The sequence below is a fragment of the Sinocyclocheilus anshuiensis genome, unplaced genomic scaffold, assembly GCF_001515605.1.
Source record: "Sinocyclocheilus anshuiensis isolate Anshui unplaced genomic scaffold, SAMN03320099.WGS_v1.1 scaffold6, whole genome shotgun sequence".
NCBI classification, from domain to species: domain Eukaryota; kingdom Metazoa; phylum Chordata; class Actinopteri; order Cypriniformes; family Cyprinidae; genus Sinocyclocheilus; species Sinocyclocheilus anshuiensis.
The window spans coordinates 884,015-911,135 of NW_015547668.1; the positions used below are offsets into that span (position 1 = coordinate 884,015).

The 27,121-nt window shown below is 36.6% G+C and overlaps 2 protein-coding genes across 3 annotated transcripts in view; both read right to left on the bottom strand.

Annotated features, from left to right (window-relative positions):
* Nucleotides 1-4,992, bottom strand: part of LOC107702680 (oncoprotein-induced transcript 3 protein-like) — a 15,433-nt gene extending 10,441 nt beyond the window's left edge. Inside the window, exon 1 of the mRNA XM_016505066.1 lies at nucleotides 4,857-4,992. Coding sequence (XP_016360552.1) covers nucleotides 4,857-4,917 — 61 coding nt within the window. The 5' untranslated portion in view covers nucleotides 4,918-4,992. The remainder of the gene's footprint in view (nucleotides 1-4,856) is intronic.
* Nucleotides 4,993-10,819: 5,827 nt separating this feature from the next.
* The window catches only part of LOC107702682 (calcium uniporter protein, mitochondrial-like), a 73,105-nt gene continuing 56,803 nt past the window's right edge, over nucleotides 10,820-27,121 (bottom strand). For both annotated transcript variants that reach the window (XM_016505068.1, XM_016505067.1), the window contains 7 exons: nucleotides 24,125-24,188; nucleotides 21,078-21,248; nucleotides 20,331-20,435; nucleotides 20,078-20,238; nucleotides 16,828-17,031; nucleotides 16,608-16,724; nucleotides 10,820-15,209 (listed from right to left, as the gene is read on the bottom strand). In XM_016505068.1, coding sequence (XP_016360554.1) covers nucleotides 15,129-15,209; nucleotides 16,608-16,724; nucleotides 16,828-17,031; nucleotides 20,078-20,238; nucleotides 20,331-20,435; nucleotides 21,078-21,248; nucleotides 24,125-24,188 — 903 coding nt within the window. In that variant the 3' untranslated portion in view covers nucleotides 10,820-15,128. The remainder of the gene's footprint in view (nucleotides 15,210-16,607; nucleotides 16,725-16,827; nucleotides 17,032-20,077; nucleotides 20,239-20,330; nucleotides 20,436-21,077; nucleotides 21,249-24,124; nucleotides 24,189-27,121) is intronic.

Genomic DNA, 27,121 nt, shown 5'->3' on the forward strand with positions numbered 1-27,121 from the left:
ACTAATATTGTAAATACTAAAACTGTCATTTAAATAGTTATTTATTAATATCATTTAAATAATAGTTTAAATAGCATTAAACATCTCAGAATATCAAGGGTTACTAGTTTAAATGTTTACATTTATCTTCAATGTCCAGCATTGTATACACCACATTTTCCAAACACACTAGAAAGAACTTACAAGTGCAAGATGTTTAGTATAAGAGCAATACCTTTTTTTAACAAATGTAACACTAGTGTACCAGTGTTTTTTTTTTGTTGTTTGTTTGTTTAGCATTAAAATTTTGTCTTGTACAGCCCATTTTTGCATGTATGCAAATATAGGTTATTGTTTTCTCTGTTAAATCACTGTGCAATAAAACACTGTCTACGTAAAACAACTTCAAATATGACGATGCATGTATTGTCTTTGAAATGGTGTGGAAAAATGACATTGAAGCTAACCAGAGGCAAGAAAAATAAAATAAAAAGAGATCTCTTTAACATTTCAAATATTTCTCCTAGACAGAAATGAGGTTACCTTAAGATTGAATAGAAACTTTTGCTTGAGCGTCTCAATAACATCACACTGTGCTCAGATTTTTCTCCTTAACTAGAGACACTGGATCTCTCACATTTGTCTCCTCAAACGTTTAGAAGAGATCTCAACAACATCACACACTGTGCTCAGATTTTTCTCCTACACTAAAGGCTCGAGAGCTCTGACATTTGTCTCCTCTAAATTTCAGAAGTGATCTCAATAGCTTTACAAAGTGTGCACCAAGTCAAATGCCTCAATATGAGCTCAAACATTTCTACCATATAATATGTATTAATAATCAAATTAGTCAATCAATAATCAAGACTGAGTCATAAGCCATTTATGAGCCTTTCAGCAAAGAAAGCTCCAGGGTTACATTTTCTGTAAATCAGTTTTGATTAAGGCATCCGGTACATTACTATTTCCAACAACAAATGATGTGCCTAAGTACATAAACATTGTCTTATAAAAAGTAACATTTTCCTTATTTCTGCATAATTTCTCTCTCAATGTAGCCTTTAACTCTGAATTTATGATTTCCCCCTTGATTTAGTGCCTTTCAAGTACTTGATGCACACTTTGTAAAGTTGTTGAGATCTCTTCTAAAGCGTTACAGGAGACAAATATGAGACCCTCAGATTATTTAGCTAAAGAGAAAAATCTAAGCACAGTGTTTGATGTTGAGATCTCTTCTAAACGTTTGAGGAGACAAATGTGAGAGATCCAATGTCTGTAGCTAAGGTGAAAAATCTGAGCACATTGTGTGATGTTATTGAGACCTCTTTTAAAGCTTTAAAGGAGACCATTGTGAGATTGCTAGAGTTTGAGAAGCAGGAGACTCAAGTAAAAATCTCCATTCAATCTTAAAGTAACCTCATCTGTGTCTAGGAGAAATATCTGAGATGTTAAAGAGATCTCACTTTTGATTTTTCTGTCCTATGGGTTAGTACATGCTTGGGCCGCCACCAGACTGATGGTGATACTTTTTGTTAAAATAATTTCCTCTGACTTAAGAGAGATAACTATAAATAATCCCTTTGGGCAGAGCATACTTAGGAAACATTATCACATTTGTATTCGATTGATACAGATTTCCTGCTTCAATTAACTAGTCACTAGTCATTAACACCCGAGAAATGCCAGTGAAAAACAAGAAAAAGCTGATCAAAATCAAATCAAATCAATAAATCAAAGTCGACACAACAGCTTACAAACACTAAGCTCAAGTTCTCAAAAATGGTAAAAAAAGTAGGCTAAATCAAAATCCTTCAAAAAGGTCTCAGCCATGTCATCATCTCACATATGAAACACTTGCATGCATATATATATATATATATATATATATATATGAATGAAACAGGTTCAGCTCTTGAGAGTCAATCATTAATGAATCGGACAGACTACACTCTTTTGCCTGTAAAAGCCTGAAAGGACAACTTAATAGAAATAAGTTTAATGCCATTATTTTACACCAAACATTGTTTTTAATGCATCACATTCATTTGCGTTAATCTAAAGGGCTATTTTATTAATATTTATTTATTTTAAAAATGCGAGAAACTTAACCTGCAAGACTCAGCTTCACTTGAAAGATGAACTGGTCAACAAGCTTTACAAGTTTTTAAGTTTTTGTTGGTGAACAAGATGATCCACACGCTAGACCTCCACCAAACCAATACTAAACAGCATTATCTAGTCAGGAAATGCATGCTGCTCTATGCTGGAGGAGAGCCTAATATTCTCAGTACCGTCTCTTTTGGAAAGTGTTTTTAACCAGAGCAGGTTTACTAAAGCTGTACAGATAAAGTCCTGCACCCTACAGCATGAGCATGCAACTGCTTGTTAAATAAGATCTGTCAGTACAAAACCCTTTTCCTTCAGTTGGTTGGCAGCTTTCAAGGGAAGGCTAATCAATACTCTACACTGCACCACTGCACTCTCCCTTACACTCTCAAATGAATTAGGTCCTCATATGAAGTTGGGCTGCTCTGCTGGACCATGTGGAAAATGAAAAATGATGCAGCATAAGGCGTGAATGACCATTAGTCAGGAAGCGGCAGCAGCTTGATGAGGCATAGAGGGAGAATCCTTTCCACAGTAAATTATCACCTTAGATAAAACAAAAATCAAAGTCGCAGACAACACACTGTGCCCTGGCTTGTGGTAAATTTGCCCTGTCGTGCAGTTATAGCAGTGATCCTCAGATCTGGCTCACGAGATCCACTTTCTTGCAGAGTTTAGCTCCAACCCTAATCAAACAAACCTACCTGTGATTTTCTAATGATCCTGAAGACATTGATTAGCAAACTCAGGTGTGTTTGATTAGGGTTAGCGATAAACTCTGTAGGAAAGTGGGTCTCGCGAGCCAGATTTGAGGATCACTGAGTTATAGAATCAACTCTCATTGACCATATCTAATTCCAAATCATCACAACAGAGGTCAGGGGTCAGGGGTCAGGGTTTTGTGCAAAAACGCAAACCTTCAAGTGGATTGACATTTGCCTTCGCAAAACCCTGACACAATGCATTTAAATGTGACTTTTACATTTTCTGAAGGAAATGTAAGCAGTGCTTGTCTATGCAAAAGCAACCACCATTATGCTAAGGTGTTGCTTTTTGTTTACTAAGAGTGTTTGTTGTTTTGGCTTTTTGCTATGTTGTAACCAGGGTGTTCTGAATGGTTGCTATGTGATTGCTTACTGACCCAAGTGAAAAGAGCCCACCCAGTTTCTTCTGATATTCTGGTTTCCAGAATATCAGAATATCATCTGATCACTTAGAAAAGTATTCACACATCTCCTCTGAGTTGCATGATTTGCCATAATATTCATGTGTAATCATTTGAATTTTAGAATTTTCCAAATCACAAACACTTTGTAACAGTGCCTTTGAAAACAGCACTTTCACACCCACAGACATGTCGTAATATTATAATTAATATTAGAGGGTAGTACTATCAGCACAGGCAGACTCTAGATAGGTCTGTCTCTTAGGGATGTTCAGTTGATACAAGAACAGCCGGAGGTCAAGGATAAATGGATGTTCAGGTCATGACTGTTTGCGGTAAACACAGCATTCTTGGACACTGTTACAATAAATTCTCATCTTTCACATTTGCTGCATATCCACACCCAGAAACATTTTTTTTTTCACTCCAAATATTGCTTATTTCTTGGGCATCTTTTGGTATTTGAAACAAATTGTGTATGAGCTCAAATGGAGAATGTTTCTTAATAAAGATGTTTTGATTAATGATTCAAATTTTGTAGAATAGAATACTGAGCCAAAAGCATTGACTCATTTTAACCTCCAGAGATGTTTAACTAAAAAAATAACACCTTTTTAACTAAAAAATAACACTATCTTTACCTTTATCTACCACTATGATTACCATTCATTTGGATGTCACACAACATTATTCATTTATTCCATCATTTATGGTATAGTTATAATTGATAGTTCAATTTATTAATAAGCAGATGTCCGCTAAGTGACCGGATTCAGGATTTGCATGAACTTACATTGAGGTACATGAATCATATCTAGAGACCAGCAGCTGTATTACAGAAACATATGACTCAGAATCTTGTTTGGTAACCATGGTAATTTTAATTAGGAATCTTTTTCAAATCTTAAAGGCTTAGTTCACCCCATAAATGACAATCCTGTCATCATTTACTTACCCTCATGTTATGCCAACCCTGTTTGCCTTTCTTCTGTGGAACAAGATCATTTGAAATCTCTTTTTTTTTTTTTTTTCATGCAATAGTAGTCGATGGTAACCACACTTCTTCAAATTTCTTCTTTTGTATTCAGCAGAAGAAAGTCATACAAGTAAGGAATAACATGAGGGCAAGTAAATAATTTTTTACTAACCCTTTAAGTCAAGAATTAAGATGGGAAGATTCTGTCATAAAAAAAAACAAACATCAAAAACACTTAGGGATGGGCCAAGTAAGAACATTTTGGCTTTACCTCTTAGCCACCACATACTGTATCAACACACAAAAACCACTCAGAACACTCTTGTCATGATTCAGTTGAAATCAGTTCATTGTTGATTCATGTTGGTTCAATAACTGTAAAGTCCATCATTATGGAATGGGGTTAATATATAATGCAGCTCTGGAGAAAACAGTGATGTGACTTTTGCACAAGTAAGCATGCCCTTCAAAAAATGCCAAATATATAGTACTATATAACAATATGCTGATCACAGTCATTTGAATTACTGGAAAATGGAAAACTGGTTGGCAGTGTCATTTAGAATGAAACTCAGACAATAAGCACTTAATAATAATAAGCAGTGTACATATAAAACAATACGTGCTTACCGATGGCCTTTGCTGTAGTCACAGCTTGTAGAAGAACAACCAGAGTGAAAAGCATGTCCATTGGTAGAGAGAAACGTATTTAATGAAAAAGCCACAGATGTACACCCAGTCATTCCCGTCTTGTCACAGTTTATGGAAGAGCTTTATGATTTAATAATGGATTCTGTTATCTCTGTCATTATGAAGGATGGGTCTACAAGCACACTGACTGTTTGTCATCTTCCCGTGGACAGGACATCTATCTCACCTTGACCTCTTCTCCTGTCCCTTTGTCCCATGTCTAAGAAGACCCACCCCTCCAGATAGAGACAGGACCATCCTCTCATTGTGACTAGAGTCAGGCTTATTCATCCCACCCTAATACTTCTCCCAGAATCCTCTATCTTCTCACCCAACATGTCTTCAGCTGCTGACTCCACTTTCAGTCATTCTGTTGTAGATTTGCTGGTGTGCTTGGGATCATTGTCCTGTTGCATGACCCAATTTTGGCCCAACTTTAGCTGTGGGATACAGAGTTGATGGTTGACTCAGTGACTGGGAGGTGCCCAGGTCCTGTGACTACTAAACAAACCCAAAATCATCAGCACTCCTCCAACATGCTTGACTTTTGGTATGAGGTGTTTGTGCTGATATGCTCTTTAGGTTTTCACCAAACGTGGCATTGTGCATTATGGCCAAACATCTTCACTTTGGTCTCGTCTGTTCAAAGAACATTGTTTTAGAAGACTTATGGTTTGTTCAGATGCAAATTTGCAAACCTAACTGTGCTGCCATGCTTTTTTAGATAGAAAAGTCTAAAAAATTGATTCATGTTTAAATGATTAGTTAAACATAACAATAAACTAACACATTAACAGCTCATTTTCAAGTTTTAAACTTAAATCTAGGTCTGTTTCTTACACAAAGCCATTGTGTGGCTTCATGAACTACTTATCATAGTTTTCTGTTGGTTTATCTTTTTCAGTTTGAAGAGAACTACTCCTTTAAGCCATTCATTAATCAGTAATCAGTCAGACTTAGCTTTGCACTTTGTGAAGTTTGTCGTCTTTCCTTTGTCCTTCACAGCATTACAGGAAAGGCAGAACAATGTGCTTATTATTGGTGTCATTAGCACAGAGTGGAGGAAAGTGTCTGAAGGTTATGGAGGTTATGGTATAATGGAGAGGTGCTGCTGGTTTTCTCAAGTCTTAGTGCTTAACAAGCATGGATGTGTCTTTTTTAGTGTGTTTTTTTCACATTTAAGAAAAGAAGAGAGGGTTCTTCTTTTCTGGCCTGCCTAGTAGGCTAATCCTGTTTCCTTGTTGCTTATGATCAGTCACAAAATATCAGAGTAAATGCAGACTTTGCAAGAATGAAACCATGGGAGAAAAATAGTCTTGCTTTCTTCACGTACAGTAGGTAGAGAAGATGCATTTTCTTTAAGTGCATTTGATTGCTTACTAATGCAGTTTAGAGTATGCTGCTGGACACTGTGTACAGACAGAAGCCTGCTATCTGGTAGGAAGTTGAGCTAAATGTGGGAAGAAGCAGGAGTCGAGCAGGTCAAGGCGAACATCACTGTTGAGGTAAACATGACTCTAAAACAAGTGCTGCAGCTTAATTAGAAACAAAGCATTCACTGTTATTATGACCTGTTGTTATTATTCTGTATGTTATTATATCTAGTATGTTATTAGTCCAGTTCACATGAAAATGTATTACATATAGAGTTTATTACATATAGAGAACAAAGAAACCTGTGAAAAGGATCATCCTTTTGATCTTTTATTTTTTTTTAAATTACAAAAATCTAGCCTTTAATTGGAGAGTAAGAACTTAAAATGGGAGGAAAATCTTATTGAATAAATGCTTTTTTTTTTCTTCACTTACACGTTGGCCACAATTAATGATACCCTTTTATTCAATAGGCCTACTTTTTGCAGTCAAGTCAAGTAACCTTTATTTACATAGCGCTTTTAATAATACAGGTTGTGTCAAAGCAACTGTACAGCATTAAATACGAAAATAGTGTCAATAATGCAAAATGACAATAGTAAATACTAAATTTTCAGTTAAAGGCTGTTCATCATTGAATTCAGTGATGTCATCGTCCAGCTCAGTTCAGTTTAAATAGTGTCTGTGAAATCAAGTCAATGATATCGCTGGAAATGAAGTGTCCCCAACTAAGCAAGCCAGAGGCGACAGCGGCAAGGAACCAAAACTCCATCGGTGACAGAATGGAGAAAAAACCTTGGGAGAAACCAGGCTCACTTGGGGGGACAGTTCTCCTCTGGCCAGACGAAACCAGCAGTTCAATTCCAGGTTGCAGCAAAGTCACATTGTGCAGAGGACTCATCTGGTTCCTGTGGTCTTGTCCCGCTGGCCGTCTGAGACAAAGTCTTTACTGGGGATCTGTCTCTAGGGCTCATCTAGTTGTCCTGATCTCCGCTGATATTCAGGGCTCTCGAGGTCATCTCTAGGTGCTGATCCACCATCTGGTCTGAATACGTACTAGATCCGGGTGACTGCAGTGACCATCTGATCTGGATACAGACTGGATCTGGTGGCAATGGTGACCTCGGAATAAGAGAGAAACAGACTAATATTAGCGTAGATGCCATTCTTCTAACGATGTCTAAGAAGGCGGTTTGGGCGCTAAATAGGAAAAGGATCTGCTGCCCGCAGTTGATTTTGATATTCTAGGTATTATCAAATACAATTTGCAGCATTACAATAATCTAACCTTGAGGTCATGAACGCATGAATTAATGTTTCTGCATTTGACATTGAGAGCATAGGTCGTAATTTAGATATATTTTTGAGATGAAAAAATGCAGTTTTACAAATGCTAGAAACGTGGCTTTCATTTTTTTTTATACTTTATTATGTCCTTCAGTTCAAGCACATTTAATACAGTTATACAAATTAACATTTCCTTTAAAGACATCATATTTTTTACCAATTATTATTCCTAATTTTTCCTTCTACTTTCTCTTCCCTCACTTTTTTTTCTTTTGTGATAATACCCATCACCAATGCATAAAGAAAAAAAAATAATAATAATAATTAGAACAATAACCAATATATACCTAAGCACTTTTTCATATAAAAAAGTAGAGAGAAAAAATCATCCACATATTCATATCAAACTCTTATAATGACACCTAATTCCTAATAAGTAATTCAAATAATATTATTTAAGACTAATTCATTATAATATTAATTAAATAAAAATAATTAATTAATAAATTAAAAGGGAGGTAGAATTATATAGAGGTAATTAGTATATGTATTCCTTTATTTTATAATGTATACTTTTATTTTAAAGGTGCCCGTATCTTTTCAAAATGTATACTTTTACTCTTAATTTCATATGTTATCCTCTCCATAGAGTGTACTTTAGAGAGTAAATCTAACCAATCATTTAAAACAGGGGATTCTTGCCTTCTCCAAAATTTTGTTATTGTTATAAAAGCTGTAATTCTCAGCATTCTAAATAAATATAACTCATCTTTACTAAGTAGCGTAGGTCCTATAGCCAAAACTATATTTTGTATCTTTATTATATTTGATTTGTTAATCATTTCTTCTATTACCTGAATTATTTCTGTCCAAAATGTTTTTATTATTTTGCAAGTATAAAATATATGAGTATAATGGGCTTTAAGTTCACCGCAGCTTCTCCAACATGCTGAAAATAAATGATTATATTTGGAAGATATTTCTGGTGTTATAAAATATCGCATATTGATTTTCCAAGCATTCTCTTACCAATATGGAGATTGCGTAGTGCTTACATTTTCTTTTAAACTTTGTTTCCAGTCTCCTTCTGTTATTTTATTATCTATTCAATTTCCCATTTTGTTTTAATGTTATATAAACCCGTATCCTTAATTTCTTTGAATATATTATTTATTCGACCTATCAAGTTATCTACTCTGTTCATTTTACTAACTTTAATCATAAAACACAACAGAGGGTGAATATCATCTACATTTTTAATTTTAATCTCATCCTTTAAAAGAAACGTGGCTTTCAAAGGAAAGATTGCTATCAAATAGCACACCAAGGTTCCTAACTGATGACGAAGAATTGACAGAGCAGCCATCAAGTGTTAGACAGTGTTCTAGGTCATTACATGCAGAGGTTTTAGGTCCGATAATTAACACCTCTATTTTTTAAGAATTTAGCAGTAAGAAATTACTCGTCATCCAGTTTTTTATATCGACTATGCATTCCATTCGTTTTTCAAATTGGTATGTTTCGCCAGGCCGCAAAGAAATATAAAGCTGAGTATCATCAGCATAACAGTGAAAGCTAACACCGTGTTTCCTGATGATATCTCCCAAGGGTAACATGTAAAGCGTGAAAAGTAACGGCCCTAGTACTGAGCCTTGAGGTACACCATACTGCACTTGTGATCGATATGATACCTCTTCATTGATGACTGCTACAAATTGATGACGGTCAGATAAGTACGATTTGAACCATGCTAATGCACTTCCACTAATGCCAACAAAGTTTTCTAGTCTATTCAAAAGAATGTTGTGGTCAATAGTGTCGAACGCAGCGCTAAGATCCAGTCTTCTTTTGCCAAGATAACAGCTCGAGTCTTCACCTATATTGCCTGATGAGTTTGGAGAACATCTGGCAAGAGATCAGAGACAATTCCTTCATACAGATAGTCTGCAGATACTCCCAGCTCCATGTGGGTGCTTCTCCTCTTCAGGGTTCAGCTCAGGGAACTGGGATGGCCATGGCCGAAGCTTAATTTTGTGCTCAGTGATCCATTTTTGTTTTGATTTTTATGTTTGTTTTTGGATCATTGTCCTGTTGGAAGATCCAACCTTGGCCTATTATATGATTTCTAGCAGGGATTAGTCTTTTGATTTTTTATCTGTCTGTGTTTGATCAAATCCGTGATGCCATCAATCTGTCCAGGATCTCTGGCAGTATACAGTGTACACACTGAGTACTTTTTTTTTTTGCTAAAATCTAATTTTGTACTTTTCATCTGAACATAGAGCCCAGTCCAGTTTGAAGTTCCAGTAGTGTCTGGCAAATTAATATGCTGGAGTTTGTTTTTGGATGAGAGCATTTTCATTTTTTCTTGAAACCCTCTAAAAAATGTAGTGATATTGGTGCTGTTTGATATATAGTATATATATATATTTTTTTTACTTTCTGATCCAGAGACTCAACTATTTGCTCCAATTCTCCAGCTGTGATCCTTGGAGAATCTTTGGCCATTCAAACTGTCCTCCTCGCCTTGCTTTAAGACAGTGTAGACATGTTCTCTTTCAGGCAGATTTGGTGGAAATGGGAATTTTCAGTGCTTTAGCTCTTTTTTTACAGCTACTTTCTAATTTGTGAAGCTCAACAATCTTTTGCTGCACATCAGAACTATATTGTTTGGTTTTTCTCATTGTGATGGATGATTAAAGGGATAGTTCACCCAAAAATGAAAACTACCCCATGATTTGGTGTATCCTAGGTGTATATCACTTTCTTCCTTCAGATGAATACCATCGAAGTTATATTTAAAAAAAAAAAAAATGTCCTGGTTCTTCCAAGCTTTATAATAGCAGTGAATAGTTGTCAAGATTTTATAATATAATAAATATAATATAATATATAATATCATATATACTCTGCTTTATAACTGAATGTGTGTATTTTATGTTCTGTAACTGGTCACAACACTATGTTTGAAAATGTTGCATTATAAATAATTAGAATTTACAATAAATAAATAAAATCACTACCGGTTCCAAAACTGGATAAGTGTTTATTGATAATTGAATTACATTTCTCTTTTATACACATTTCATAAATGATACAGGATTTTACATTGTCATTTTTGAATTCTTCTAACATCCAATGCCAATGACAAAATGAACAAATAAAGAATATGAAAAATGTTTTTCATTCAGCATGACCCATTACCTTTTTTTCCCCAAAATATAATTTTCATTTTAAGTGCACATGATGAAAACGTAAAAAAAATAATACACATAACTAAAAGATAATCAGTGTGGGAGTATAATAAGGAGCTAAAGAAAGACAGGCAAATGGATGGAGCGAGGGGCATTTGAGAAGGTCAGGTCTTCCATACTCTCTGTTCTCAGATCAGAATAAAGGCAGCACTGCAGCGATCGAGCAGCAGCATTGAGATCGAGAGAGCAAAGACAGGATAAAACAAGACATGATGTAGAAGAGATCCTTGACCAATTAGAGCCTTGCAGCTGTCAAGAGCGTACTTGCTGCTGGATCATGAAGGGTGAGAGATTGGTTGGAAAAATCAAAAATCAAAAAATCAAACTCTTGATGAACCAGGAGTCTGTTCATCTGCAATCAGCATTCATAGTAATCTTTGCTTTTTTGATTCATTTATATGTAATTTCCCCATGTAAACATACATTCATGCAACACCCGCTTTAGAATAGATTCCATATATTTGATATATTATTATTTTTAAAAACCCTGAAACAAACCGAAAACCCTACAAATAAACAAAAAGAAGTTCAACTTATCAGATAATGACCAGTCCCAAGACCTCTTATAGATGTTCAGTAGGTCGAGGGATGTCAAGTGTACTGGGCATCTTGGAGAGTGAGATGGCTGACTTTTTGCCCTGAAATAACTTTGGAGTGTGTTTATAAAGGATGAATTTATGACTGTTGATCACAGACTGTTGATCACAGTAAGTGAGGAAGAATGGATGTTTTTTATGCGCATGATGCATCGGCTGATTTTGACCGCTATGGACGAAGGTTATGCATGAACAGAAAATTCATGAAGTCTGAGACGAGATGCTCACACCAACTGCATATTGTCACAAATGTGCACCGTGACCTTGATTCTGCCTTCAGTCAACATTCTTTATTGATCCTTTATAGACCAAACAGATTTTAAGGTTTAGGTTAAGGATTATGAACATTCATATAATCAGTCGCTCATTTCCTTTAGAGTGATTAATGCTTAGGTTCAGCACTATGCCTCAATGTTGTTTCCGGACCAATAGTGGATATGCATGTGTATTGTACCCATCAGCTACGTCTAGAGTGATGGAACCACAGTTTGAATTTCAGTCTGATAAACCCTGTTCAAACAGACTCTGATAAAAGAGAGAAGCATCTCCCCTGAAAGCAGCTGGGTCAGACATAATGCAGTTATCAAGCTGTTATCCTTAAAAAAAAAAAAAATCACCTACAGTTCAGATCTTGCTGTGTTAAATCACAAGGTAATTCACTCAAGCACACCGAGTAACTCCCAATGACCTGAACTCCTCACCAACAATAAATAGTCACTGTTAAAGGCCATCCATCACAACACTTACACTTTTAGCCAGACATGCAAAATCCAAATTATGGATTATGATCCCCAAATATTTCTGTCATTATTTACCATGTCATTCCAGACCCGATGCTGTTTTTTATTCCCAATAAACACAAAACAGAGAAAGTTTGAAGAATTTTCACAGTTCTTAGTTCTCTTTTCTAAACCTCTAAAAAGCTCTAAAAAGACCAACAAGAAGTAGTTTACATGATTCAGAGGCTATATTCCAGGTCTCCTGAAGTCATACAATAGCTTTGAATTGTTTACTCACCCTTATGTCATTCTAAACCTAGAAGATTCTTCAAAACAACACATGAGGATATTTTTAACATTCGCTCATCTTTTGAAAGTCCACACAACAAAAACATTGGTGCATCAATCCATATGAATCAAGTGATTCAATCCAAGTCTTTTGAAGAGACACAATTACTTTATATGATGAACACAATTAAATTGGTAACACTTTACAATAATTTTACCAATTTTGTTTGTTCTTGTGTCACACAAGAATGTTTGACCTTCTCACACTTTAAGCAAATAACGTGGAGCTTCCGTTTGCCATATTTGATGAGCTCCGTTTATATGCATTGAACAAAGTATTGATAAAAGACTAAATTAAATCTCTTCATTATAAGCGTCCATGTCTCTTTAGAAAATGTGAATTAAACCACTTGATTCATACAAACATTTCTTTTTTTTTTTTACTTTTTGATACGTCAAAGATTTGGTTGGATGAATTTTGAATGGATGAACAGAAATGAGGGTAAATAAACTTTAACAAAAATTATAATTTTTGGTTGAACCATCCATTTCAGTCATCAACTGCTAAAAATCTTCCCCATTTCCCAACACTGAAACATGAAACATCAGCGTTTGAATCTAAAAATGAAACTAAACACAATCGCCATTTTAGAAAAATGTCAATCTGTTCCTCAAAATTTTCACATGGCTTCAGAAGACTTGGTATATAGAGTCCTATTAACTAATGAAGGATTTTTAAAAGATTGACGGCCGTGGTCAGTATGAATGTTGTATAGAAATGAGCTGCAAGAACATTCTACTAAATTTCTCCTTTTGAGTTTCACAGAAACAACTGGTTTTTGGAGGAACTCTTTCTTTTAATGTACCTTCTATTAGAGTTGTAGGCTGGAATCTCACCCTGTAATATTTAAACATGGTAAGAATGGACACAAGCTGCTGCTGCTAAGGGGATTTGAGACTCTATGTGCCCCTTCCACCTATAAAGACACAAACGCAACATGAATATGGCTTTAAAAAACGCTTAATGGCGACCACAGGCACAAACATGGACAGCCGGGCTTCTGCTACAGAACAACAGAGCTATTTCTCCACGGGGGTCTGAGTGTGTAGGGCAAACCCACAATAGACAACAGGATTATGGGTAACGATAATGGCCCAAAAACCAATTTCAAGACTTGATATGATCATTTTGTTAGAGAGCAACCAGAGTCAAGTCTGTTTCACACCCCTTAGATTTAAATAGTCTGGTTGCCCATCTTTGTGGAAATGATGGAGAGAACTTTGTTTTTATAATAGCATTAATAGCATAATCTCATATACTAACTGGACTGAAAATGCATGGCAAAACCAATGAAAACGATGTCGACGCTCAAGCTCAACCCAGCTAGAATCATTGCTAAGGCCTGTCGGCTAAAGATAGCACATATAGACGCTCTCTCTCTATAGCATGCCACGAAGTGTGCAAAACACACTCTAATTCTAGATCTAATATATTACACGTTCTCTGCATGTCCCATAAGACTTGGCATACGAGGCAGATATATGCAGCTAAAAACGCCACATGAATGATGGGAAGCTGATCACATCCGGAACCTTTTTCCAGCAAAATAAATCACATTTTACAGTGACCTGCCTTAAGACCGTTCGATGGGTCATTTTCTTGGATCGTGTCTGATAAAAAACAGGTGTTTCGTAACAAGCACGCTGCAGCAGATGCTGCGAGGCACTGTGGGAAAATGTCATTTGATGATGTTCCAAAGAAGATTTATAGAGAAGAGAGAAGACCTTTAAAGAGGATCCATCTGCATTTCGCATCAACATGTAAACCAATGGGGTGTATCATATTTCAGGCTCACAGCGTTAGGGATGGACTTTTCGAGCTTCGTTTTATGATGGGGGATCTCAGAAAATAAAATATCAGAGCATCTGCAGATATGTAATGTCTGGTTGCATGATTAAAAACAAAAAAAATCTAATAATGAGAAGAAAAGTTTCTACTCATTTCTCTTTTTTTCCATCATCACAATAAACATAATATGGCTTTTAAAATAAAAAGTGCCAAAAATTCTTTGATTCGTTTTCTTTTTGGAATAATAGAACACACAGTGATATTTTAGCTGTTAGATCTGTCTTAACAGGTCCGTAAGGAAGCGAGAAAGAAATCAAAAGGCTGTTACGTACAGGCCTTTCAGCCACAAGAGGACTGGCTCGATGGTAAACGGATCTTTTCCAGAGACGGAAAAGAGCACCACATCCCGAAATCTCTTCTGCAAAGTGTCAGAGTTAGGGATATCAGCAGTACTCCAATGTGGAAAAAAAACTGTTCAACCCAAGGGCAGATGGTTTTTAGATTTTTGAGAGTCCTTTCCCATGCAAGACGTGGGGTCATTGTCTCATAGCGATGTACTGGTTCAATCCCAATGTCTCAACTTCCTGTCTGAAGTCCTTCTCCGTGTGCTCCTGTTGCGAGCATCGTCACACAAACGAAACGAGTTTTGTCGTTTCGTTTAATTGTATCTCTTCTCCTCTGCATAGACTTGCCAAATTAAAGGACACAATAAAAAGGATAATAAAACTCCGAAGCTTGCTGTGGATCTGGTTTTTCATTGAGGTTGTAGAGATAAAGCAAAAAGATAAAAAGAGACAGAAAACAAAACGCAAAGAGGCAGAAGAGAATGAAAGGGCTTCAGGTTCTCAGTCCTCGCTGGCATTGATTTGCTGGACAGGGAGCTGCAACTGCAGCGGGTCTCGAAGACGCTTTAGATCCAACTCCGCCTGAGGCACAGAGAGAAAATAGGACGAATGAATTTGGTTAAAGGAACAGAGCACCCCAAAAACGGAGATGTTGGAGAGAATGTTCATGCTGTTCTTCTCCATACAGCAAATCAGGGGCTTTCAAAATAAAAGCACTAAAAAAAGACTTTTATTAAAGGGTTCTTTAGCTTTCTTTTAATGACTGATGGCAAAAACAATATGTAGAAAGCAGAATCAGGCAGTTCATCCCACTTATGATCCTTTAGAAATCATTCTAATATGCTGATGAGATTATTGGTGCTCAATTATTAATGTTTCTTATTATTATCAAAGTTTAGGCAGTTTTTGCTGCTTTATAATGTTGTGAAAACAATGTTTTTTTTCAAGATTCTTTGATAAATATTATAGTTCAAAAGAACAACACTGATTAGAAATAGAATTATTTTGTGCCATATTAGTTTTTTTTTACTTTTTCTTTTTTGTTTTGAATTTACCTTGTTTTGTTTGGTTTTGGACTTACTTTGCATCACAAGAATAAATTATATTTAAAAAAAAAATTAAAATGGAGAAGTTATTTTATATTGTAATAATATTTGACAATATTACTGTCTTTGCTGTATTTTTCATCAAATCGCCCCCCCAAAAAAATCCAAAGTTTTGACTGATAGTTTGTGCTTAATTATTAAAAATAAAATTACCCTGTAAAATACAAGTAAACATTAATAAACATTAATACATCTACTCATGTCCCCTGGGTCATACATAAGTTTTTTTTTTTCATGTTTTGTCTGCACCTACAAAACAGACGAGAAACATTGTAATGTGTGATATTTTAGTTTTTTTAACACCAACATATATATCTCAATTCAATTCAATTCAGTTCAATATGTGCTTTATTGACATGACAATTGTTACAATGTATTGCCAAAGCATAGTGTTTACATTGAATCTAAAACAGATATGTATTAAAAAATATATATATAAATAAATAAAAGAATCTTGAAAATTTTTTTGTGTGTGGGGGACTTTTTAAAGAAAATTAATCCTCAGATAAATGATGATTTATAGATAGCTGAATATGCAAAATAACAATTAGCATTTCATGTGACAGAACATTTGCTGATTAAAATGAAAATTAAGCACATTATGAATTATGAATATATTACTCTGAAAGGGGAATAGTATCATCTTTAAATGGCATTTAGTAGTCAAATATATTCACTGCTGTCCATGACAATGCTGTAAGTTTATCTTGTTATGGAAAAAAAATGCTTTATTCACTGTGTGTCCAAGCTAACAAAATCATACATATTCTTTACTGCACTAAACCATAATATTGCGCACATGTCTACTGAGTTCTGTTCCTTTAAGAGAACGAAAGGAGCGACTCGTGCGATGTTTGTGTGTGAACTAGCTTACCTCAGCAATCGCATCCTTCAGTTTGTTGTACTTCTCAATGTCAAAGCGTGTTCTCTTCGCTCCCTTATGAAAGAACAGCAGGTACTGTCTGTCCCTGGCGTCTGGGTAAAGATATTCCTGTGTGAGAGAACGACAGCAGAGAGGTCAGACGGATCTCCTCCTCCCGTGTATTCACAGAGACCTTCTGAAAGTGTGGGGATAAAGAGTTGGAGCTGCTCACCTGACGTGTCAGCACGAAGTAAGCGTACATAGCCATTGCTGTACCATAGGTGATAAAATACGTGACGGGCTCCATGATATCCCATGAGTACTCCCACCAGGTCAGCCGTGCCAGAATGCCAAACTGTGTGGCCATGTATGCCATCCCACCCCACAGCACCCATGTAGTCCTGCGCTCGGCTCTCTTACTCAGCTCTTCTTTAACCTGAGAACACGAGATTACAAAAGATATTGCAAACGTTCAAAAATATCATTTTACCAGCATGCTACTGTGCTGTCAACACTAGATTTTGCTATGTTTTGAAGAATTTCTTACGACTGCCTACATGTTAACATTTAAAAATGAATTTAACGTTTACTGGGTAACATTTTACAATAAGGTCCCATTAATTAATGCATTAACTAACATGAACTAACAATGGGCAATATATTTGTTACAGTATTTATTCATTTTTGTTAACGTGATATATATTTAAAAAGACATAGAGAGTATTCAAATGTTTTTGGAGAAGATATCAGTCCAGATCTTGAATTAGCTTTGCTTGGATGTTCTGACCCTAAATTAGCATTAACACATTCTCAGCAATTGTCTCTTATGTTTGGTATGGTGGTAGCTAAAAGGGTGATTTTGATGGATTGGAAGTCCTCTTTACCGCCCAGTTTTCATGAATGGTTAGCGGAGATGGTTGCCGCCCTCAAGCTCGAAAGGATTCGCTTTTCCAAGATTGATGCTTCTAAAAAATTTGATAAAATCTGGGGCCCCTTCCTTAGGTATCTTTATAAGAGTTGAATAGATAGCTTCACTGTTTTATTCCTTCACTCCATCTTTAATGTTTCGTTTATGTTTGATTACGTATGCCTTTGTTTAAGGTGTATATTTTTCATTGTATCTGGTGCCTGTTCGTGGGGGGTAGGTGGGGGGTCTCTTTTGTTTTGTTTTTTCTCTTTTTTGTGTATAGTATAATTTTTGTATACCTTTTGTGAGACTTTTATTTGTTTTATGTTTATATAAAAACTGTTATAAATAAAATCATTAAAAAAAAAGTAAAAAAATAAAAATACAGAGTATATGACCCATTTTTTCCACAAATGTTTGTACATACATATATATATATATATATTTATTTATTTATTAGTGCTGTCAAACAATTAATCGTGATTAATCACATCCAAAATAAATGTTTTTGTTTACATATAATGTATATATAAATACACACACATACACTAAATATTTTGAAAATATTTACATGTATTATTCATATGTATACATTTTATATTCATATAATTTATATTATATATAAATATATTTAATATATAAGCAAAATATTTTTCTTAAATATATACATGTATGTGTGTCTATTTATATATACATAATAAATACACACAGTACACTACACACATATATATTATGTAAACAAACTTTTATTTTGAATGCGATTAATCGTTTGACAGCACATATATATATACACACAAACATTTGTTCATAGATTATAAACATTTGTGGATAGACAAGTATTATATGCAAGATTCAGTAAAATTAGGCAAATGTTAATCGAGAATGTGTCACATTAACATCAAAATGCACCAGAAGACTAAAGACACACAACCTTCTCCCTTTTAAGAGTTAATAAGCCTTTTTATTTAGCTGTCCTTGTGGAACAAACAAACAAACAGTGGCCAGTCCGTTCAAAAGTCAGTGAGGTTTTCAGTTCCTTCAAAGAAATAGTTGTGGGCTTTATTAGTTCAGTTTTGCTCATTTATAATGCTAAAGAACACAAAACTCCCAAAAGCAAGGCTCAGTTGCTTTCACAAAACTTTGCAATTACAAAATTAGCAGTATTCAGACAGCTCTCAGTGTGTAAAACCCCTCTCTTCTACACACTCAATATACTGTGCAATTAGATCCTCAGCTTAATTACCAGTTATCATTATGATCAGATAATGTGTGTTAGTATCACTTTTGCTGTCTATGATTTCCCACAATCCTGTGTGTGCAGTTCAGTGGTTGGTGGAACTAATAAGAAATGTAGTACATAAATGTCATTTTTTTTTCCAGTTTATGATTCCATTTACACTGAAAAGTCTTAAAATATATTTTTGCATACATTTTTAGATGTTCAGTAACCACAAAAAAAAAATTGTTAGTGAGATCTGCAAACTTAAAAAGTCATCTGAAGAGGCAACCACAGAACCAGTGTAGTAGAGTTCCCAATTCAGATCAAATACACATCTAATCACCACACAGTTTAGCACCTGAAATATGACAGAAATAGGACTGGGATTGAATCAAGTGGTTGTACTCTTGGTCAAAGTGGCTATTCTGCTGGAAGCAATAATGTTATTAGTGAACTGCTATTGGCCATAGCTTTTGAAAACCTCATCACAAATGATATGTTGGTTGATATACTATACTGTAAATTTACATAACGCAGGGCAAAAACCGTTTACACGAACTCCAACAGTTCGTAATACACCATATTGTGAACAAGATTATTTATCAGCGCAGGAATCAATTCTGCTCAATTTCTCAATTTCTGTTTTCCACGGATCATTTTTCATTATATCTCTGCATGTGGGCAGAGACGAATCATCAAGAGCAGGGAAACTGCTTACAGTAACATTAACTTCTCCATTTTCTTTGACGGAAGATGAATCACGAGAGCTTCACTGTCTTCACTTCAGCCGTCGCGTCACATTGCTGCTTCATTTGCATAAGTTACATCTTTTTTTAACTCCGTAGCATTGCTGGACAAAAATTGACTGTTGGCACCACAGAGTACAAAAAACTAAAAAGGTAATTGACCATATATCTCATTTATGACTTTATATCACACTTTGCCATTATAATTGCAACACATACTCTATATTTTTTGCAATGTGACTTTATATCACAAAACCAGTCTTAAGTCGCTGGGGTATATTTGTAGCAATAGCCAAAAAAACATTGTATGGGTCAAAATTATTGATTTTTCTTTTATGCCAAAAATCATTAGGATATCAAGTAAAGATCATGTTCCATAAAGATATTTTGTAAAATTCCTACCGTAAATATATCAAAACGTAATTTGTGATTAGTAATATGCATTGCTAAGGACTTCATTTGGACAATATATATCTCTCTCTGAAGTAAAAACAATTTCCACCAGACAGTGCAAAATAGGTTAAAATGGCAAAAAGAAAAACTCCCAGTTTGAGGAGAATAAATTGGTCAGGTGTTTTGTGTTTTGGTGACATTAATCCAAACAGCTCACCTTCTCCAAGGGCAGGAGCTGAGAGTTGAGGTCCTCTAGTCGTCCAATCAGCTCTCTCTCTTTGGTGAGCTGATGCTCATCTATGCACAGGGTGGTGTAGAGCTGCTGCACCAAGAACTTGACATCGTTCAGTCGCTCCGCTTCCTCGTGCGGTAGCAGATCTGCAACGGATGCCAACAGAATATCAAAAACTCCGCTGGGCCTCTGCAAAGTCTTGCACAGAATGACCCACAATGCAACAGGGCACACTCACCTCTCCTGGGCGGCTGCACCAGATATGTTGTGTCATTAATGACTAGCTTAAAGCTGTCCATAAGTAAAATGTCCATTCCTGTCGAGGACGCTATTCTTGCTCCATCTATAGAGAGAGAAGGAGGGAAATTAGCGGAACGCAATCCTCTCACTGAAATGGTTATGTAATACGAGAGCCAATCTCAATGCTTATCGCAAAGGTTTCCTGCTCTGCGTTAATATGCTCATCAGGAAAAGAAGCATTTTCCAATCTGAGGTGAAACAGAGAGAGGTAAAGAAAGCACAAGTGCCTCTCACACGGGAATAATTGAGCTTGAAACAGAGCAGATATGCAGTTTGCACAGAGTACAAATGATTCTTGCTCCTCAATTAGATTAGAAGATGTACGATCAATTAAACATGTCAGAGAAAACCACACGCTCATCTGCGACTTGTGGCTTAAACCACAAAAGAATTTGCTAATAACTTCAATTTGAATTTAATTTTGCCCCCAGAGCTGAGAACAATGAATGTGTTTGAATGTGAGCTGACTATTCTTAAAGGGCTAGTTCACCAAAAAAATGAAAACTCTGTTATCATTGTGTTATTTGTATACTATTACCGCTGGGGTCAGCAAGACATGAAGAAAATCACAACTGTCATGTAAACACCATAAACATCTGGGAAACCTTCAGCAAAAGGTTAAACCAAAACTTGACTGTCTTCTAGATTTGGCTTTAGATTTCGGAGATCTTGTGTTGAGCTCTACCTGTAGAGTAGATGGCGACTCTATCGATGCCCCTGTCCTCCGCCTGCAGCTGCTGAAGGAGAACACCCACCGTGTCGCTCAAGGGTTTGAGGGTGAACTGGCAGCGTTCTCGTCGGGACGGCAGACGTACGGAGATCACCGGCAAGCCGTTCTGATACACCACTGTAACGTCTGCAGACACATAAATGGCCATTAGATGTATAGTAACCAAATGTACGGCAATAGTGCAGTCCAGTTAGAGCTCACTAGTAATTAATTGAGCCTTCAAAAAACTACCAAAAACTAGTCTGTCTCAGTTTGTGTCATTCCAGACAGACTGGATGATGATCAGATCAGATCGCTGTGTGGAGCACTGGCTGCTGACATACAAAAATCTCACTGGATTATTACAATTAAAGGCAAAATGAATGTTTGGAAATCTAAACTGATATTTCTTACTGACCCACTACAGCAAAAGATAGAAACAACTGACTTAATACCATTTTTAGCTGCTGAAAATACTAGTGTAATCATTTTGGCCACCTCTGTTTGTGGACAGTGAATGGGTAGATTGCCAGCAGGGGGCAGTATTGTAATGACAGTATGCGTGGCCCTGTTGAATGATGGGAGAATTCATCACACTACTGCACCATTAGTTATGAATGCTCTCTCTTGAGCGAACAACAGACGGACGCACTGTGGAGTCAGAGGACATCAGTTTTGAGTATAAATCTCAATTTCAAAAAATTGACCCTTATGACTGGTTTTGTGGTCCAGGGTCACAAATGCAACTTTATATCTTCCAACTTGGATTTCAGATCACAAAAAAAAGAAATTTTGCAATTGTGACTTTGTTTCTTTTAATTGCAAATTTATTCACAATGTGGCTTTCTTATAATTGTCACATTCTTATTTTAAACTCTGAAATCTTACAATTACCTTTTAATTGGGTAGATTGCCAGCAGGGGGCAGTATTGTAATGACAGTATGCGTGGCCCTGTTGAATGATGGGAGAATTCATCACACTACTGCACCATTAGTTATGAATGCTCTCTCTTGAGCGAACAACAGACGGACGCACTGTGGAGTCAGAGGACGTCACTGTACATCACAGTTTAGTGTCAGTGCATATCCTGGTGCTTCCAGCTGTCCCGTAGATGGTACAGCTCTGGTCCAGAACTCTTCGTATGCTGTATAGGTTTCTTTGTTGACAGTGGAACACCTGCACAGCTATATAAATATAATTGCTTTTTTTTTTTCTTTCTTTTTTTGTCGTCTTCTGAGCAACAGAAACCTATTATGCCAAAGATAATAAGTAGGAATATCCCACATCTGATTTTAAATAGAACACACTGATCAACATTACAGTCCCAGAAGTAAAAGTGCCATTTAAAATCTCAGTAAGAACATATATTTATAGTGATAACATGCAAACTTTCCAAGACTACCAGCATGACATTAGCAATGCCAAGGTCATGGGTTCAATTCCCAGTGAAAGCAAGGAATGACCAAATGTGTACCTCAAATGTAAAGCAAGTCACTTTAGATAAACGTAAATAAATACAATCCTGAAGCATGATCCAATGGAAATTGCTCTAGTCTTTATAGCTTTTTAGGGTTTAGCTAACTAGCTAACTAATGTTAGTTAATGTGGGATATTGTAGTATTAAAGCAGAAAAGACAGTAGTAAATCCAGACTCTGTAACATTTGATACAATTGATACATTTAAGTATGATACACTAACCCCCCGTTTCACAGACAAAGCTTAAAGTCCCCATGAAATCAAAATTAAAGTTTTTTTGGGTGTTAGTATCAATATGTTAGTCTTAAGGTTATCTATAAGGCAGTGTGCTCCAAAACAGTGTCAAAATTCGCATTTAGACGATATAAGCATTCAAAGCTTGCAGTTCGTCACTTCCGCCAAAACGGCTCAACGATTTTTTTTGACGTCACATCGTACTTCAGCTTCTCGTCAAACTTTCTGTCCAATCAAATGCTCTCTAGAATCCGAAGCGCCCGCCCCCTACACTATAAAATAGACGCTGAAGCCGCGGCTGAAATCGGTCACTTGTCCACAGAATTAGTATTTTCTGTACAGTGAATGGCACGTAGTGCACTATATAGGGGACAGGGAACGATTTAAACAGTGTAAATATGCTTTCCATTGAGGAAAAGAAGAAGTCTGGTTTCGCACTGTGTCCCGCTAACCACAGCACCGCACACACTCTGCTCCGGTCCAGAGAAACGATAGCACGGAGCGGATCACATGCGCGAGTCGGCGCAGACCACAAAATGTATCGGAGCTATTTGAATTCTACACAGAATGCTATATTTTATAGCAATATGGATGAGATTGTGGCTGGCATACCCTGTCAAATGTGGCTTTACGGAGCTCAACGGCTCTGAACGGCTCTAGCCCAAGCTGTGATATAAACGAACGCTATTGGCTATTTTAAAAAGGGGCGGGGCTGCTTGATATGTCCCGCCCTGTCTTCCTGTTTCAGTTAAAATGACGTCAACACAGAGTAACGCTGCGTTTTTCTAAGCATTTCAGGGGACCTTTAAGCCTAGTTCCAGACTAAAGTGTAAGTCTGAGCTGTTTTAACTGAAAGAAACTTGCACTGATTGATCTTAAAATATATCAGTGCCTTGGTTTTGTCTCAAGGTGCACACCAGTAATGTCTTTTCTAAGGCATGTTAATAAAAATTACTTAAATTTCCTAATTGATCAATGGCCTAATCCTGGCTTAGTCTAAGCCCTGTCTGTGAAACCGGGCCTAAGGATGTTAAATACATATTCTTATGTTTTTGTCACTTTGTCTTCCAGATTTTCAAATATTTACTTCAAACCAAATGTTTGTTGTGTATACTGTATGTTCTCGAAACTGGCTGGTTTGGTTCAAGGCTTTGAATGCTTTAATAAACATTTTCTGACATGCCTTTGGAGAAAACTGGATCAAAAACATGCTTCTGAGGAAGGTATTCATGGCAGAGCCCTACTTTGTAAGCCATATCAATGATGCAAATACTGTGTTTAAATACAGAGAGCATGCACTTGATCACTCACCTTCTGTAGCAGCGGGTGAACACAGTAGTCTTTGACCCTGCCATGAGGGGGAGCCCTTCCAGCCCTACAACGAAAATAGAGAGAAAACGAGAGAGAGGTCATTTGTCATTACAGCTACACAAACACATTGATATTAAACTTCTTGCACAATTGAGTCTGTTTAAATGGTTGCAGACATGGTTCCCCATTTGTCCAGGCTTGTCTGACTGCAGAGCGTGAGATATGATGGCACTGAGATCACAGATGGGCTTTTTTCATTTTGAGTAGTTGCTGTATGTGTTACAGTGTTTATGTGACCTATAACAATCCTTTAGGGGATAAATGGAAATGTTTTGTCTTCACAATATGATGGGGGTTGGCACTGAGCAACACACACTGGTATTGAACATATATACACAGAAAGGCAGGAAGCACTGAATCATGGAAAATTTGAGATTTTGTATTTATATATTCAGCACTGACTAAAAACAGGTGCCATGAAGAACAAAGGTGACTGAGGTTCATACTATAATGAATGAAATGGCAACATGACTCAAAACGAATGGGAATAGTTCACCCAAAAATGGAAACTCTGTCATTGTTTACTCTCCTTCATGTCATTCCAAACATGACTTTCTTCTTCTGTAAAACACGTACGGTAAATATGAAGAAAACTGAAGAATATCCAGGTTACACTTTCAATATAATGGGAGTAAATGGGGACTGGGGCTGTAAATCTCCCAGATGACAAAAAAGAATCATAAAAGTTGACACTGTGCATTATAAATCCAAGTCTTCTGACAATATACGATAGCATTTTCATTAACAGTCATTATTCACATTTTGACATCCACCTTTACTTTTATTGCCACTTTGAGGACAGTTTATGGAAGATGTCAGAATCGTGAATAAATTGACATTGAAGCATTCCCAAATTAAACGTATCCCTAGTCCTAATCCTCAATTTGATTATATTAATAAAAGAGTGACCAGGATATTCTTCAAAAATTATTTTCTTTTTCCATTTGTGTTCCACGAAAAAAAGCCATAGGAGTTTAGAACGGCATGAATGTGAATAAAAGATACCAGAATATATTCTTAGGTAAACTATCCCTTTAAAGGTGCAATGATATTTACTGTTGCTTGGCTAAATTTCGCAGGTGGAATACAGTCATTTTTAATAGGAAACTGCACGGTTGGGCAAAAGTTCCCCACGGCAGAATTCACTCATGTTCAAATTGGTCATGCAAATTCAGCGCATGGACCAAGAGGAAGGTGCTAGGTTTGAATATGACTTCTGTGCGAGCTGTGTTTGCAATTTTGGTAAGGTGATTGCATCTTAAGGCACATCACTCTATTTATATACACAAAAAAAGGTTGACAGAAAAACATGCGGATAGTAAAACCCAGTATGATGGAACACCCGCTGTCTCGTCAGTTGGGCGTTTCTGCCAGAAGGGAACCACATGTTTTAAATCCAGGGGAAATACATCACATTTTCCACTGCGCCTCTGGAGAGCACAATCACCACAAAGAGAGACAAACATAGAGAAAGAGAGAGAGGGGGCTGTGTCCAAACTGAAAGGAGATTCTATATTGAGATCATGGGAATTAAAAAAAAAACTTTGCCTTTCACCACATTACGAGCACACACACACACACACACACACACAGAGAGAGAGAGAGAGAGAGAGAGTTTGCTGAGTTATCAACAGCAGCAGAAGCGTATTTGGGTGTAGAATGTCCAGAGATTTGCAGTGTGGTCATTTCAGTGCACCTAGTGTCTGATCCAGACTCTTCTTGTCAGCGTGTTTCACAGGCAGCTCCATGTCTTCCTGAAATAGAGCTCCCCCCACGCATCACGCATCTACACACGGACTCTCCTCCCACACACGCTGCCCCACTAACCTGACAGCACTCCAAAATACTCCACAGCATTTACACACTGATTTACTTGCATTGTGTCTTTTATGGTGCAGCAGTCAAAGCTCAGGGCTTGTAATGGGACGGTTGCTGGTTCAAATAAGGAACTAGTGAAGAACAAGTCATGAACTATCGGGACTTGGTTTTCCAGGTGGACTGTTCCTGTAGTAAATTTGCTTTGGCTAATAGTGACTGTTTACATCTGTGAGTGAATTTCTCCTTCCCCTCCTACAGTAAGCAAATGACTCACTGTACTGTAGCACCATGACCTACATGCTTAAGTGTAACACACTGCTGTTCGTAAGTTACAACATAGCCTAGTTTTGATGTAAAGGTGAACTAAGTTACAACTAGGGCTGTCAAAATGACTGAAAAACTAAATTCGAATTTTCTACTTAAATATGATCAAAATTCGAATTATATTCGAATTTAAAAGGCATAATTTCAGTTAGGGGGGAAAAAAAGCTTTTGGCTTCTCTCCTGAGGCCACAAGAGGGCGCATCGAGCAAAATATTATGCACGTTTCTTCAAAGCGTAATAAAATAACACGTCTATCTTTGAAAAAAAAGTGCTTAATGTTTAAAATAATGTTTATAAACCATATATAATTAATAAAGTTGCTTAAACGATTAGAAAAAAAACAGCACCATGCATGTATGTATAGTTTAATACAAAGGACCGAAAACCAATCCCAAAGAGTAGACTACTTTTAGAAACATGAGATACAGTGGGATGGGGGAAAACCGCCATAACGTCTTTAGACATGTTTTTTAAAAGTTGAACTTGCATTAATTTTGCATGGCTTTCTAAACACGCCGTGCAACGTCATTCATCGAGTGCAATGCTGATAGATGTCCCTCTAGAAAATGTGATAAATATGCTTTCTGTGTGAACGGCTTGGTTTCAGTTTTGACGTAAACAACATCATCTCCACACTGATGCTCTCGTTTTCCGCAATATATGAATGAACAACGTAGCAGCGCCGCATCTAGTGGGTTCAACTGGATAGGCTAACAAAAGCATTCAAATGCAATCAATGACACATACATCGTCATCGCATCTCGTGCGCCACTGATAAGGCTGCCTGACGGCTGA